General features: G+C 45.8%; 1 protein-coding gene across 9 annotated transcripts in view; it reads left to right on the forward strand.

The window, feature by feature from the left end:
- mapkap1 (MAPK associated protein 1) overlaps nt 1–15,479 on the forward strand; it is a 114,671-nt gene extending 99,192 nt beyond the window's left edge. For 7 of the 9 annotated variants that reach the window (XM_061293493.1, XM_061293494.1, XM_061293495.1 and 4 more), the window contains 5 exons: nt 5,061–5,168; nt 5,402–5,542; nt 11,271–11,408; nt 11,993–12,090; nt 15,269–15,479. In XM_061293493.1, coding sequence (XP_061149477.1) covers nt 5,061–5,168; nt 5,402–5,542; nt 11,271–11,408; nt 11,993–12,090; nt 15,269–15,391 — 608 coding nt within the window. In that variant the 3' untranslated portion in view covers nt 15,392–15,479. The other 2 variants (XM_061293491.1, XM_061293497.1) reach the window with 2 other exon arrangements.
- The last annotated feature ends 251 nt before the right edge of the window (nt 15,480–15,730 follow it).

Below are 15,730 nucleotides of genomic sequence, written 5' to 3' on the forward strand. Positions count from 1 at the left end.
AACCTGTATTTTCCTTTCATTCAGGCAATCATTCATCAATGCTCATTTGCATCTCACACACGGTCTCCATCACATTGGTCCCAATTTATCCAAGCTCTCCACACAACATTCATAACTCAATCTCTCATGAGGGCTTGACACTAACATGCACTAGTGTGGATCAGTTTCTGCCCGCAAACAGATTTCTCTCTTTTCCTCTCATTCACAGACACGCACATCTCTCGCGCACGAACGAGGGGTGGGTCCCAGCACCAATGATTCGTCACAGGCTGGCCATTTCCTGCTGTCGATCATGAGCTGGTCCCGCCCACGCGCACGAGGACAGGACATTCTAATTTTTTATTTATCTTTTAGAAGCAATTTGCATTTCTTTACCACTTGATTTGCAAATTTTAACTTTAGTGTGCACACAATTTGATCAAACAGCATTGTCATACTTCTTGTATGGACAGGAGCTCTAATAATCTAAAAAATGTTCTAATAATCTGACAATGACATTTTTTGCTGTATGGACATCTATTATTTCTTTCTCTGTATGAGCATGAGCGGAAGGAGAGGAAGCTTGTCATGCTGAAAATTTAACTTTTCCTCTGCCACCTCCTCCACCCTTTGATGGGTTTTGTTTTTTATGACGACACTCTTTTGACCAGTGTCCATGTTTCCCACAGTTTCAACAGTTGTTTGAATCTGATAGGGCTTTTGATTTGAATGGTGGCTTGCGACCTTGTTGGTCTCTAACTCTTCCTCTGCCCCTTTGGGAACTTTGGAAGAAGATCGTTGTATCTTCATTTACATAATTATCTTCATCATCTAGATGAAATACATCAGAACTTTTGCCTTTCTCAATCACTTTCTCAGCGTCTCTGGCCCAATGCATGTTGTAACACAAGCAGTGTCCGCCTCCACCAAGTGTTTCCTCACCCAGTTGCCCAAGTCAGGGGGGAAACCAGTGAGGAGCGCATTTTTAAGATGTTGCTGATAAGCATTCTCAGCTGCACCACTGTGCACCCTGAATTCTTTTTCAAATCTTAATTGAATGGCGGCCTCATCACTTTTTATCTTTCTATTTTTCGTCTTTTGAATGTGTTCTCTTCTCTCTTGTGAAGCTTTCAACCACATTCTAGCACAATGCAGTTTTCTCTCTTTTCTTTCCTTTCTCAATCCCTTTGGCTTCCTAGCCACAGTCTCCTCCAAAATGTCTACCACTACGTTCCACATTTCAACTTTCAACTTTCCTTGTACTCCATACTTTTTCTTCCACTTCGGCATGTATTGCATACAATTAGAAAACCTACTCGCCATGTACTTCTCATCACCTTCAAGAGCTAGAGATTTACCCTTTTTATTTCCTATCTTAATTTTAGTAGTTTTAGTTTTTCCAATTTTTTTTCAAGTTTTTTTTTTTCTTTGAGGATCCTCAATGCAGGTTTAAGTCGACCTTTCAACAAATTACTGGCCTGTGTTATTGCCGTGGATCAATGCTAGAACTGCTATTTAGTCAATTTATCCTACCAGTCACCCTCAACCACACAATTGTCATGCGAACAGCTTGGAAAAACGGACAAAAAAGTATCTACGCCCTTCTTCAATTCAGAAAAATAAGCTCTGTTTTTTTTTCTAGCCCGTTTCTTTCACTGGAAGTCGAACCCAAGCTGTTCTTTGGCCGCAAAAACAAACAAAGAAGAATCTAAGCACTTAAAGTTAAAGTCCCAATGATCGTCACACACACATCTGGGTGTGGTGAAATTTGTCCTCTGCATTTAACCCATCCCCATGTGATTTTGATCCATCCCCTGGGGGAGAGGGGAGCAGTGAGCAGCAGCGGTGCCGCGCTCGGGAATTATTTGGTGATCTAACCCCCCAATTCCAACTCTTAATGCTGCGTGCCAAGCAGGGAGGCAATGCGGACAGAACCGCAATCGGCGGCAACCCGGGGAAACAGAACCACAATCGGCGGCAACTCGGGGAACAGAACTGCACTCAGCGGCGTTCAGGGGCCCAGGGCCACAATCGCGGCACACACTGGGGACCCGACCCGCAATCGGCAGCAACTTAGGGGACAGAACTGCACTCGGCGGTGTTCAGGGGCCCAGGGCCACAATTGCGGCACACACTGGGGACCTGAACCGCAATCGGCAGCAACTTGGGGTACAAAACTGCACTCGGCAGCGTTCAGGGGCCCAGGGCCACAATCGCATCACACACTGGGGGTCATGAAAGGAGCGTCCACGTCGCGGCCCCGGGAGTATTGACGAGATCAACTAGATCGACTAGATACTGCTAATCCTTTCACCACTACAAGCAAAAGTTACAAGCTACAACGCAGCTACAAGCTACGCTACAAGCTACGCTACAAGCTACGCTACAAGCTACGCTACAAGCTACCTACAGCTACGCCGAAAACTGCAAGCTACAAGCCACAAAGCTACAGAACAGAAAACAACATCATGCCTGGAGATAGACACAAAGGTCGACCTTGAAAACGAGGAACCTCCTCACGACCAGCATTGGCGGTCCTACAGAAATCGCGGGTCCGGCGCAGCTGGCTTGGAATCTGGTGATGCCCGCGGGTCCTGCAACGCTGGGGTGGAGCCCGATGGCGGTCGCAAATCTGAGGGCGCCGGGAGGCACTCCGATGGCGGCCGCAGGTCCAGCGTCGCATTAGCGAAGTCCGATGACGGTCGCGGAGCCGATGGCGCCAGGATGAACTCCGATGGCCGCCGTGAGTCCGGCGTCGCTGAAGCAAGATCCGATGGCGGCCGTGGAGCCGGTCTAGCTGGAGCGAAGTCCGACGGCGACAGCGGAGCCGATCGCGCTGGAACGAGCTCGGACGACGGACGTGGACCGGGCGTCGCTGACGGTAGCTGGTGGTGAGCGAGGTCCAAGCGCTGGTCGCTGTAGTGGTCGGATCATTCTGTCACGGGTGGGAATGGAAATGGAGCAGGGCAACCAAGTGCAGCTTGGACCAGGGTTTACTGGCGGAACTCAAAATAACAGACTCGGTAAACTGACATAACTGACTAACAAAACCAACAACAGGACTGACCGAAAAAGACATGAAACAACAAGACAGGGTGACGTTACCAATGACAACAATTCATGGTGATTCGGTGATTGTGCATATGAAACTGGTGGGGTTCGGTACCTCCAACAATGTTAAGAACCAGGGCTCTGGACTCGGTCAGATTTTTGCTCCGAGTCCGGCCTCTTGACCATGAGTCCGAGTCCGGCTGTCCATTTTTTCTGTTAATTCATGTGACTGCTTAGTCTTTATCCGAGGCTAATTCAGATCAAAATCTAAATAATTACAACAGTTTTGTGATGGCTTTGTCTTTATTAAACATATAAACGAATACAATAAACAGATACCTTTTGCTGCAATTACAGCTGCAAGTCGCTTGGGGTATGTTTCTATGAGTTTTTCACATCGAAAGACTGGAATTCTTGCCCATTCTTCCTTGAAAAACAGCTCAAGCTCAGTGAGGTTGGATGGAGAGTGTTTGTGAACAGCAGTCTTCAGCTCTTTCCACAGATTCTTGATTGGATTCAGGTCTGGACTTTGACTTGGCCATTCTAACACCTGGATACCTGTATTTGTGAACCATTCCATTGTAGATTTGGCTTTATGTTTTGGATCATTGTCCTGTTGGAAGATAAATCTCCGTCCCAGTCTCAGGTCTTTTGCAGACTCCAACAGGTTTTCTTCTAGAATGGTCCTGTATTTGGCTCCATCCATCTTTCCATCAATTTTAGCCATCTTCCCTTTCCCTGCTGAAGAAAAGCAGGCCCAAACAATGATGCTGCCACCACCATGTTTGACAGTGGGGATGGTGTGTTCAGGGTGATGAGCTGTGTTGCTTTTACGCCAAACATATCGTTTTGCATTGTGGCCAAAAAGTTCGATTTTGGTTTCATCTGACCAGAGCACCTTCTTCCACATGTTTGGTGTCTCCCAGGTGGCTTGTGGCAAACTTTAAAGGAGACTTTTTATGGATATCTTTGAGAAATGGCTTTCTTCTTGCCACGCTTCCATAAAGGCCAGATTTGTGCAGTGCACGACTGATTGTTATCCTATGGACAGAATCTCCCACCTCAGCTGTAGTTATCTGCAGTTCATCTAGAGTGATCATGGGCCTCTTGGCTGCATCAGTCTTCTCCTTGTTTGAGATGAAAGTTTGGAGGGACGGCCGGGTCTTGGTAGATTTGCAGTGGTCTGATACTCCTTCCATTTCAATATAATTGCTTGCACAGTGCTCCTTGAGATGTTTAAAGCTTGGGAAATCTTTTTGTATCCAAATCCGGCTTTAAACTTCTCCACAACAGTATCTCGGACCTGCCTGGTGTGTTCCTTTGTCTTCATGGTTCTCTCTGCGCTTTAAACAGAACCCTAAGACCATCAAAGAGCAGGTGCATTTATACGAAGACTTGATTACACACAGGTGCATTCTATTTATCATCATCAGTCATTTAGGACAACATTGGATCATTCAAAGATCCTCAATGAACTTTTGGAGTGAGTTTGCTGCACTGAAAGTAAAGGGGCCAAATAATGTTGCACGCCCCAGTTTTCAGTTTTTTATTTGTTAAAAAAGTTTAAATTATCCAATCAATTTCGTTCCACTTCACGATTGTGTCCCACTTGTTGTTGATTCTTGACAAAAAATTACAATTTTATATCTTTGTTTGAAGCCTGAAATGTGACGAAATGTTGAAAGGTTCAAGGGGGCCGAATACTTTCGCAAGGCACTGTAAATATCATAAGATGTGAAACAGTTGGGAATCGAAACTCATTCATGTTAAAGTGCACAAATGCATAGCTTGACACGTCTGTCAGGGTCATGTTCATGAGTGAAGGCAGGATAGGACGTGAATAGGTAGACAGGTGTATCGATTTAGCGTCCACTACGATACGGACCCTTTACCGATCTGTTGTGAAGAAGGAGCTGAGCTTTATCGGTTGACCTATTTTCCTACCCTCAAAATGTTGGTATCATTACAACGCTTGACTTATGTTCTTGCTGGGCATTTAATTTTTAAGTTTATTTGTCATCCTAAAACAGGGCCTCTGTATCGTTTGGAGAAGCAAACGGACCCAAATGTTGCAGTAGACCTAGATTCCACACTTGAGAACCAGAGCACTCTTGAGTTTTGCCTTGTCAGAGAAAACAGTAAGACTTTTCAGTATGTTGATTATTTTATTATGACTTCATAATAAAATAAAAATGTGATCTGATTTAGAATAGTTTAGCTTGATATGATTCAACTAACATGACATACAACAAATTCTCTCTCTTCCTCTCTCTCTACCTCTCCTCCTCCCTCCCTCTCTCTGTCTTTGCATCTGTCCGTCTCTCTCTCTGTCTGTGTGTCTGCCTATCGCGTCCAATCCTAACATCTCCAGGTTCAAGAGGCGAGGAGAGCTCAGAGGAAGACCCACCCATTGACATCACTTCCGTCCAAGATATGCTGAGCAGCCATCACTATAAGTCATTCAAGATTAGTATGATACACAAGCTGCGCTTCACAACAGACGTTCAACTCGGTATGAACTCCTGCAGGCTTATTTGTATGAGGGAACGTCATTATCATATTTAAGAGCCATTTGGTTTATCTAATATTAGTTGATGTCAATATGTTGTTACACAATGTCTGCTAATTACTTAATCATAAACCAGACATTTCAATTCAACATTTTCAGACATCACCCAGGCATTAAGTAGATGTATCATGCTTATAAAACCTTACTTTTTACATATTACTCATTCAGTTGTGTTCTATATAAACAGGAACAGAAATACCATCCATCCATCCAGCTTCTTCCGCTTATCCGGGGTCGGGCCGCGGGGGCAGCAGCTTTAGGAGGGACACCACAGACTTCCCTTTCCCCAGCCACTTCATCCAGCTCATCCCGGGGGATCCCAAGATGTTCCCAGGCCAGCTGAGACATAGTCTTTCCAGCGCATCCTGGGTCATCCACGGGGTTTCCTACCGGTGGGACATGCCCGGAACACCTCCCCAGGGAGGCGTCCAGGAGGCAGCCTGATGAGATGCCCAAGCCACCTCATCTGGCTCCTCTCAACGTGGAGGAGCAGCGGCTCTACTCTGAGTCTCTCCCGAATGACCGAGCTTCTCACCTTATCTCTGAGGGAGAGCCCGGACATCCTGCGGAGGAAACTCATTTCGGTCGCTTGTATCCTGGATGTCGTTCTTTCGGTCACGACCCCTAGCCCGTGACCATAGGTGAGGGTAGGAGCATAGATTGACTGGTAAATTGAGAGCTTTGCCTTTTGGCTCAGCTCTCTCTTCACCACGACAGACCGGTACAGAGTCCGCATTACTGCCGACGCTGCACCGATGCGCCTGTCGTTCTCATGCTCCATCCTCACTCGTGAACAAGACCCCAAGATACTTGAACTCCTCCACTTGGGGCAGGATCTCATCCCCGATCCGGGAGGGCATTCCACCCTTTTCCGACCGAGGACCATGGACTCGGATTTGGAGGGTTAGGCTGACCCTCATCCCGGCCGCTTCACACTCGGCTGCGAACCGTTCCAGTGAGAGTTGGAGATGATGGCTTGAAGAAGCCAACAGCACCACGTCATCTGTAAAAAGCAGAGATGCAATGCTGAGGTCACCAAACCGGACACCCTCAACGCCTCGGCTGCGCCTAGAAATTCTGTGAATAAAAGTTATGAACAGAATTGGTGACAAAGGGCAGCCTTGGCGGAGTCCATCCCTCACTTGGAACGAATGCGACTTACTGCCGGAAATGCGGACCAAACTCTGACATTGGTGATACAGGGAACAAACCGCCTTTATCAGTTGGCTCAGCACCCCGTACTCCTGAAGCACCCTCCACAGAACTTCCCAAGGGACACGGTCGAATGCTTTCTCCAAGTCCACAAAACACATGTGGACAGGTTGAGCGAACTCCCATGCCCCCTCAAGGGTGTAGAGCTGGTCCACTGTTCGATGGCCAGGACGAAAGCCACACTGCTCCTCCTGAATCCGAGGTTCGACCTCCCGACGGACCCTCCTCTCCAGCACCCCTGAATAGACCTTACCAGGGAGGCTGAGGAGTGTGATTCCGCTGTAGTTCTTCTTAAAGAGGGGAACCACCACCCCAGTCTGCCAATCCAGAGGTACCGTCCCCGATGTCCACGTGATGTTGCAGAGGCGTGTCAGCCAGGACAGCCCCACAACATCCAGACCCTTTAAAAGCTCTGGGCGGATCTCATCCACCCCTAGGGCCTTGCCCCCGAAGAGTTTTTTAACTACCTCAGTGACTTCGACCCCAGAGACTGGAGAGTCCACCTCAGAGTCAAGGAATTTGACTTTGGTACATCGCAGCCTCTGTTCAACATTGAGGTGACTAACAACACTGACAAATTGACAAATATTCTCAAACATCCCCTGATATTAAACTCCCAAGAGGGCAAGGAAAAACTCAAAACTCCTACTAGGGGAAATGAGAAATCTTGAGAAGAGACCACGGATGGGCAATGGATGCAGAGTGGACACATAGTACACATAATACAGACAATTCAAAAAAAGGTAGAAGAAGGTCTTCAGCAGCTCCTGTGGCAGATTGAACTTCCTGAGCTGTCTCAGAAAGTACAGCCTCTGCTGGGCCTTCTTCCGGTCAGAGTCTATGTGGCTGGTCCATTTCAGGTCCCGAGAGATTGTGGATCCCAGGAACTTGAAGGTGTCTGTTTAGAGAATAGTATTACTGTGGATAGTGAGGGGTGAAAGTGGTGAAGGGTCTCGCCTGAAGTCCACTGTCATCACCATGGTCTTGATCGGTTTCGGCTCCAGGTTGTTTTGGCTGCACCAGTGGACCAGCCGCTCCACCTCCTGTCTGTACGCAGTCCCGTCATCATCCCTTATCAGTCTGATGAGAGTAGTGTCGTCCTCATACTTCAGGAGCCTCACAGAAGAGTTGCCTCAGGAGCAATCGTTAGTGTAGAGAGAGAAGAGCAGTGGGGAGCGGACGCACCCTTGGAGGGTGCCAGTATTGGTGTCGGATGTGATGGTCCCCAGCCTCACACGCTGTCTCCTGTTGGTCAGGAAGTTGGTGATCCACAAACAGGTGGAGGCAGGCACTGCGAGCTGGATGAGGCTCTGTTGGAAGATGTCAGGAGCGATGGTGTTGAACGCGGAGATGATGTCCACAAACAGGATCCTGGCGTACGTTCCTGCGGTGTCCAGGTGGTGCAGGATATAGTGCAGTCCCATGTTGTGGGGGGAAGTATGTTGATTGTGCTGCAGGACGTCCTTTTGTGTGGGTGGACCGTTAAAACCTGAAGTAAAACCTGTTTAGCTGGTTTGCAAGCCTTGGGTTCTCCACAGGACGGGGGTTTGGTTTCTTGAAGCCCGTGATGCTCTGCAGACCTTTCCACACTGTTGAGGGATTGACTGTCCGATGTTTAACAGTTCTTTGGTAAAGGTTATCCGGGATGGACAGGCGAAGACACAGAAAACACACAAACTAAGACAAAGTAGCAGAGAGCGACTCACCGGGGCGGCCATCCACGGCGCCATCTAGACGTCATCCAGGTCCTGCTTCCACAATGGAAGGCGTGTCAGTGGCATTGAGGAGGTCTTCGAAGTATTCTCCCCACCGACTCACGAGGTCTCGAGTCGAGGTCAGCAGGATGCCGTCTCCACTGTAAACAGTGTTGACGGTGCACTGCTTCCCACTCCTGAGACACCGGATGGTCTCCCTGAAGCCGTCCGGAAGTCATTCTCCATGGTCTCGCCAAACTCCTCCCACGCCCGGGTTTTTGCCTCAGCAACCGCCAAAGCCGCGTTCCGCTTGGCCATCCGGTGCCGCCACGACAGGCACCGACCACTTTACGGCCACAGCTCCGGTTGGCTGCCTCAACAATAGAGGCACGGAACATGGTCCACTCGGACTCAATGTACCCCTCCACCCCCGGGACGTGGGAAAAGCTCTCCCGGAGGTGGGAGTTGAAGCTCTTCCTTACAGGGGATTCTGCTAGACGTTCCCAGCAGACCCTCACAGAGCGTTTGGGTCTGCCAGGTCGGACCGGCATCTTCCCCCACCATCGGAGGCAACCCGCCACCAGGTGGTGATCAGTTGACAGCTCCGCCCCTCTCTTTACCCGAGTGTCCAAAACATGCGGCCGCAAATCCGATGACACGACTACAAAGTCGATCATCAAACTGCGGCCTAGGGTGTCCTGGTGCCAAGTGCACACATGGACACCCTGATGTTTGAACATGGTGTTCATTATTGAAAAGTCGTGTCGAGCACAGAAGTCCAATAATAGAACACTGCTTGAGTTCAGATCGGGGGGGGGGGGCGTTCCTCCAAATCATGCCCTTCCAGGTCTCACTGTCATTGCCCACGTGAGTAGAACGATAGAGTCCCCAGAAGGAGCGCTCTCCAGCACTTCCTCTAAGGACCCCAAAAAGGGTGGGTACTGATGTAGTTGCTGTTCGTTGCATAGGCACAAATAACAGTCAGGACCCGTCCCCCCACCCGAAGGCGGAGGGAGGCTACCCTCTCGTTAACTGGGGTGAACTCTAATGTGCAGGTGCCCAGCCGGGGGACAATAAGTATGCCCACACCTGCTCGACGCCTCTCACCGCAGGCAACTCCAGAGTGGAAGAGAGTCCAGCCCCTCTCAAGATGGCTTGTACCAGAGCCCATGTGTGGAGCCAAGTCCGACTACGTGTAACCAGCCTTTGGCCGCCGCCCAGCTCGCTTTGCACCCTACCCCTTTGGCCCCTCCTACAGGTGGTGAGCCCATGGGAAGGGGGACAGACATACGTTTGTCTGAATTCCTCGTCATCATAGCATCACAGGGCCCTCTTTTACCCATGTTCTGAGGAGCGGCTCAGAGCAAGCCGCTTTGATGCGGTTTCTCGAAATCCAAATGAGATACTTCACTCCCCAATCCCTCCAGATGTGCGCCTCCATTTCCGGTCAGACATATTTGTATTTTTTTTAGCGGCGGTAGCGTTTATTTGAGCGACAATTGATTGATTAAAAGATGTGAACAGCAGAAGACGTCCATCCAACCACACATAACACGTAACAGAACAAATCCCCTCACAATATTTATGAACAGGGCATGTAAACAAGCACTGCAGTCAAGTTGAGAAGTAAGCTAATCCTAGCACTAGCATTAATGATAAGATAATGAATGCATTTAACACACGACAGTGTTCCCCAAGAATGAACTGTGGCTGTGATTCGGCCAAAGCTCACAGAATAGGCAAACATACTACATGCAGCGTCCTGGGCACTCGGGCGAAAAAAGGAAACATTTAAAAACTTTACAATAGGAATAAGATAAATAATTTACACTAGAAACAGATCAGTCAAAACAAAAGAAATCAGACTTGAGCATCTTCAACTCATCATATCATTGTTTAATCAGTTCATATCATTCAAAATCATTCCACATTCTTTTATTTCATTCTTTCAGCCAATTTCCTGAGAAATTGCACTCTTGTATGATGTTGCTTGTTGATTTGATAGATCTGATCTCATCAGTATTTATTGCTATTGCTTAAGCAAAAAAACAGTGAATAGGGGAGTTTTTTAATTATCAAACCAATGTAAAGAGCTGCACATTTACACCACTGTGCTTATTTAACATAATAAAAAAACAGTGTTCCAAAAAACTAATGTCTTTGAAATCAGATTAACAGATTAATGGACTAAATCAATGACAGACAATGATTAGTTGCAGCTCTAACCTTGTCACAGTGTCGTGATGAATGACGTGCCATGATGTGAGGCAGAGTTGTTCACATTGCTTGTATTATCTGTAAATGCATATGTTTTATTTCAAAAGCCATTTCAATAGTCTTTGCTGTTTTATAGAAGAAAGTATTATCAAATTCACTGATCTTTTTTCACAAAAATATAGTTTTCTCCACTTTTCAAGAGAAATGGCTACATTTTGGGAACCCAACCAATGTTCTCCTGCTGATTACAAAAGAATAGAAAACTTCACACTTAATCTTCCTCCTCAAAGAATAATATATTCTTACCTTGAGTAGATTTGGTGGCAAACATGTTATCAAAGTACAATATTCTGTGGGTCTTAAAATCAAGTCAGGCTACTCTGAAAAGAGCTGTCAGTGGATTAGTAAATAAGTTTTGGGGTCTCGCATGCATGAAAATAAATGTATTGAAATGGAGCTATGTACTACATGGACTCATGGCTTAGATCCTTCAAGCTGTACATTGAAGAAAAAAAAATTGAAATGACAATTCTTTACTTTGCTTTCAGGGATATCAGGAGAAAAGGTAGAGATTGACCCTGTCACCAATCAGAAAGCCAGCACTAAGTTTTGGATTCGACAGAAACCTATTTCGGTCGATTCGGACCATCTATGTGCCTGTGACCTTGTCGAAGAAAGAAGCCCCAGTAAGTGCAAAGCCTTGTCAACCATGTCCACATGTATGCTGTTGATAGTTTTTGCTATACTGAAACATGATCCTGGCTGATTTCTGCCAACTGGTGGACAGTTTTAATGATTTTTACTGCAAACAAGACTGATTTTCAGTCAGAAGCTGCGTAAGACCCTACTGGTCACTGACATTAAATAAAAAGCAAACACATACCTGTATGTCTTGGGTAGATGTGCCTATTTCTTTAGACGTACAACTACGTCCTGGGGAATGAAAGACTTAATAATAGAGGTACTTAGTAGGAGTCGCAGGAGTAGTAGTGGTAATATTACAATACTGTAAGACCATTTCTAAACAATTTGGAGTTCAACATTCCAAGGAAAAGGTATCGCAAAGGCACAAGTTTTTCTCAGTGGCCTTCTTAAGGCTAATTTGTGGCTTGTATGTGACAGTCATGCTGTGATTTTGATGAGCCGAAACCAGATGATGGACAGCAAAACATATGATGTCATACTGCATAGAGAAAGTGTCTTACCATTTACTGATTTTCTCAAGTGATTTTTTTTAACCCATTGATCTTCCTTTCTTTGCCTCTTCCAGACCATGCCATATTCAAGATTACTTACATGAGCAACCATGACTACAGACCTCTGTACTTTGAGTCAGATTCCACGACTGTCAATGAAATAGTTCTCAAGGTGAGTTTTGACTCACTGATGTCTGGGATGACAGAATAAAGTCTATAAACATACCGTATTTTCCGCCCTATAAGGCGCACCGGGGTATAAGGCGCACCTTCAATGAACGGCCCATTTTAAAACTTTGTCCATATATAAGGCGCACCGGCCTATAAGGCGCATAAAATAGAAGCTTTACTGCAACAAACTGAGGTTGACTAGGGTTGCGGTCTGCGCCCACTAGCCAATAACCAACGAGCCCTCTGTAAACAATCGCGTTTCTCAAACAATCTCCTATAAAATGATTGGAACTGACTAAAGTTCAATCTAACGCATTGGTACTACTTACCTATGTTTCCCTTCCATATCGATCCGTAGATTTACTCGAAACATTAACAGCGCGGCCTATTTTGACATGAAATAGCCTCGCGCGTATAGCAGCTATCATTATAGCATTAGCCATCCGCGATTTCCTATGAGCCTCAGCTCGCAATCTCCCATGAGCCTCAGCAAAGTGTAAACAATCGCGTCTCTCAAACGAGCTCCTATAAAATGATCAGAACTGACTAAAGTTCGATCTAACGCATTGGTACTACTTACCTATGTTTCCCTTCCATATCGATCCGTAGAATTACTCGAAACATTAACAGAGCAGCCTATTTTGACATGAAATAGCCTCGCGCGTATAGCAGCTATCGTTATAGCATTAGCCATCCGCAATTTCCTAAGAGCCTCAGCTCGCAATCTCCCATGAGCCTCAGCAGAGTGTAAACAATCGCGTCTCTCAAACGAGTGCCTATAAAATGATCAGAACTGACCAAAGTTCGATCTAACGCATTGGTGCTACTTACCTATGATTCCCTTCCATTTCAATCCGTAGAATTACTCGAAACATGAACAGAGCAGCCTATTTTGACATGAAATAGCCTCGCGCGTATAGCAGCTATCGTTATAGCATTAGCCATCCGCAAAAACCAATGACCCTCAGCTTGCAATCTCCCATGAGCCTCAGCAAAGTGTAAACAAACAATCGCGTCTCTCAAACGAGCTCCTATAAAATGATCAGAACTGACCAAAGTTCGATCTAACGCATTGGTACTACTTACCTACGATTCCCTTCCATATCAATCCGTAGAATTACTCGAAACATGAACAGAGCAGCCTATTTTGACATGAAATAGCCTCGCGCGTATAGCAGCTATCGTTATAGCATTAGCCATCCGCAAAAAACAATGACCCTCAGCTGGCAATCTCCCATGAGCCTCAGCAAAGTGTAAACAAACAATCGCGTCTCTCAAACAAGCTCCTATAAAATGATCAGAACTGACTAAAGTTCGATCTAACACATTGGTACAACTTACCTATGTTTCCCTTCCATATCGATCCGTAGAGTTACTCGAAACATGAACAGAGCGGCCTATTTTGACATGAAATAGCCTCGCGCGTATAGCAGCTATCGTTATAGCATTAGCCATCCGCAATTTCCTATGAGCCTCAGCTCGCAATCGCCCATGAGCGTCAGCAAAGTGTAAACAATCGCGTCTCTCAAACGAGCTCCTATAAAATGATCAGAACTGACTAAAGTTCGATCTAACGCATTGGTACTACTTACCTATGTTTCCCTTCCATATCGATCCGTAGATTTACTCGAAACATTAATAGAGCAGCCTATTTTTACATAAAATAGCCTCGCGCGTATAGCAGCTATCGTTATAGCATTAGCCATCCGCAAAAAAACACGACCCTCAGCTCGCAATCTCCCATGAGCCTCAGCAAAGTGTAAACAATCGCGTCTCTCAAACGATCTCCTATAAAATGATCAGAACTGACTAAAGTTCGATCTAACGCATTGGTACTACTTACCTATGTTTCCCTTCCATATCGATCCGTAGATTTACTCGAAACATTAACGGAGCAGCCTATTTTGAAATGAAATAGCCTCGCGGGTACAACAGCTATTCGGTGACGCCCCCTGACTACAGTTACCGTAATGCTGGGAAGCGATGCGACCTTGTAATTTACTAGTCGTACTAAAACGTACTAAAACATTTTGGCAGAGCACTGTGTACAACCAGTATGGATCAACAAATTCATCACTTGATCCATATATAAGGCGCACCGGGCTATAAGGCGCACTGTTGACTTTTGATAAAAATTTAGGTTTTTAGGTGCGCCTTATAGGGCGGAAAATACGGTAGTTTTATCTACTATACCTTCCGGACTATAAATTGCTCCGGAAAATAAATCCCACCAGCCATAGAATGGACAATAAAGAAGAAAAAGACATAATTCGCAGCGGAGGATGTCGCATAACACCGTACTGTAAAATCCAACACCAAGAACAGACATGTCATCTTGAAAGGCAATTTAAAATAAAGGTTGAATTGGCAACCACAGGCTGAACGGTACGGTATGCTAACGTTACGTTAACGTAATAAAAAGTTAAAGTCCCAATGATCGTCACACACACATCTGGGTGTGGTGAAATTTATCCTCTGCATTTAACCCATTTTTGATTTTGATCCATCCCCTCGGGGAGAGGGGAGCAGTGAGCAGCAGCGGCGCTGCACTCGGGAATCATTTGGTGATCTAATCCCCCAATTCCAACCTTTTATGCTGAGTGCCAAGCAGGGAGGCAATGGGTCCCATTTTTATAGTCTTTGGTATGACCCGGCCGGGGTTTGAACCCACAACCTTCCAGTCTCAGGGCGGACACTCTACCACTAGCCCACTGAGCTAACTGAGAATGTGCCTGATGTAACATATTATGAGTTATTCAAATAACTGTAGCATAACTTCTGTTCCAACATATTGTTAAATCTCTTCTGAGTTTCTTTTCCCCACGGGGAAATTGTTGCGCTGTTGTTTTTTAATACAGTTCTATCACATAAGTGGCAATGTTGAGCTCGCTTTACCCTTCATTAAATGTATGTGTTTATAACACTGGATCATGTCTTTGGGCTACAAAGCGTTTACATTTGAGCAAAGATTGAGCATGCCACATCCATGTTTGCTAATCCACCTCTGAATCTGTCTTGTTTATGTGCACTAAACATGCAGACAGCATCCTAAATTGCTTAAACAGACAGAGCAATCGCACAAGAGATTTCCTTACAGTGAGTGAATGCACTAAATTGTTGACTTGTGAATTCTTGTGGTGTGAATAATTTAATTTTCATGTACTACTATTTATCAACAGGTGAACTACATCCTGGAGTCACGGGCAAGCACCACACGGGCTGATTTTTTTGCCCAAAAGCAGAGGAAACTCAGCCGTCGGACAAGTTTCAGTTTCCAGAAGGACAAGAAGGCTGGACAGTAGAGGGACTCATTTATGCAGTTGTTATTTTGTCTGGAAATCTGTCGTCGAACACGCAGGCACGCACACACACGTATGTTACGTACTAGGGGTGTAGTCACGATACGATATCATATCGATACAAAGAAACACGATACAATATTTGCCGATATCTTAAAGCCTGCTGTGATTCATTCACGATACATCACGATATAGTGGTCTACGATCGATATAGAACAATATCCTGATTTATAACATCATACGCAAAATCAACAAGGTACTGCAAACTCTTTATTTAGGAAATTACAAAGTGCTTCCAAACGAATGACTTGAAGCCCAAAGGGGAGCGAATTTCCTCGTCTT

The sequence above is a fragment of the Syngnathus typhle genome, linkage group LG12 (genome assembly GCF_033458585.1).
Source record: "Syngnathus typhle isolate RoL2023-S1 ecotype Sweden linkage group LG12, RoL_Styp_1.0, whole genome shotgun sequence".
NCBI lineage: Eukaryota > Metazoa > Chordata > Actinopteri > Syngnathiformes > Syngnathidae > Syngnathus > Syngnathus typhle.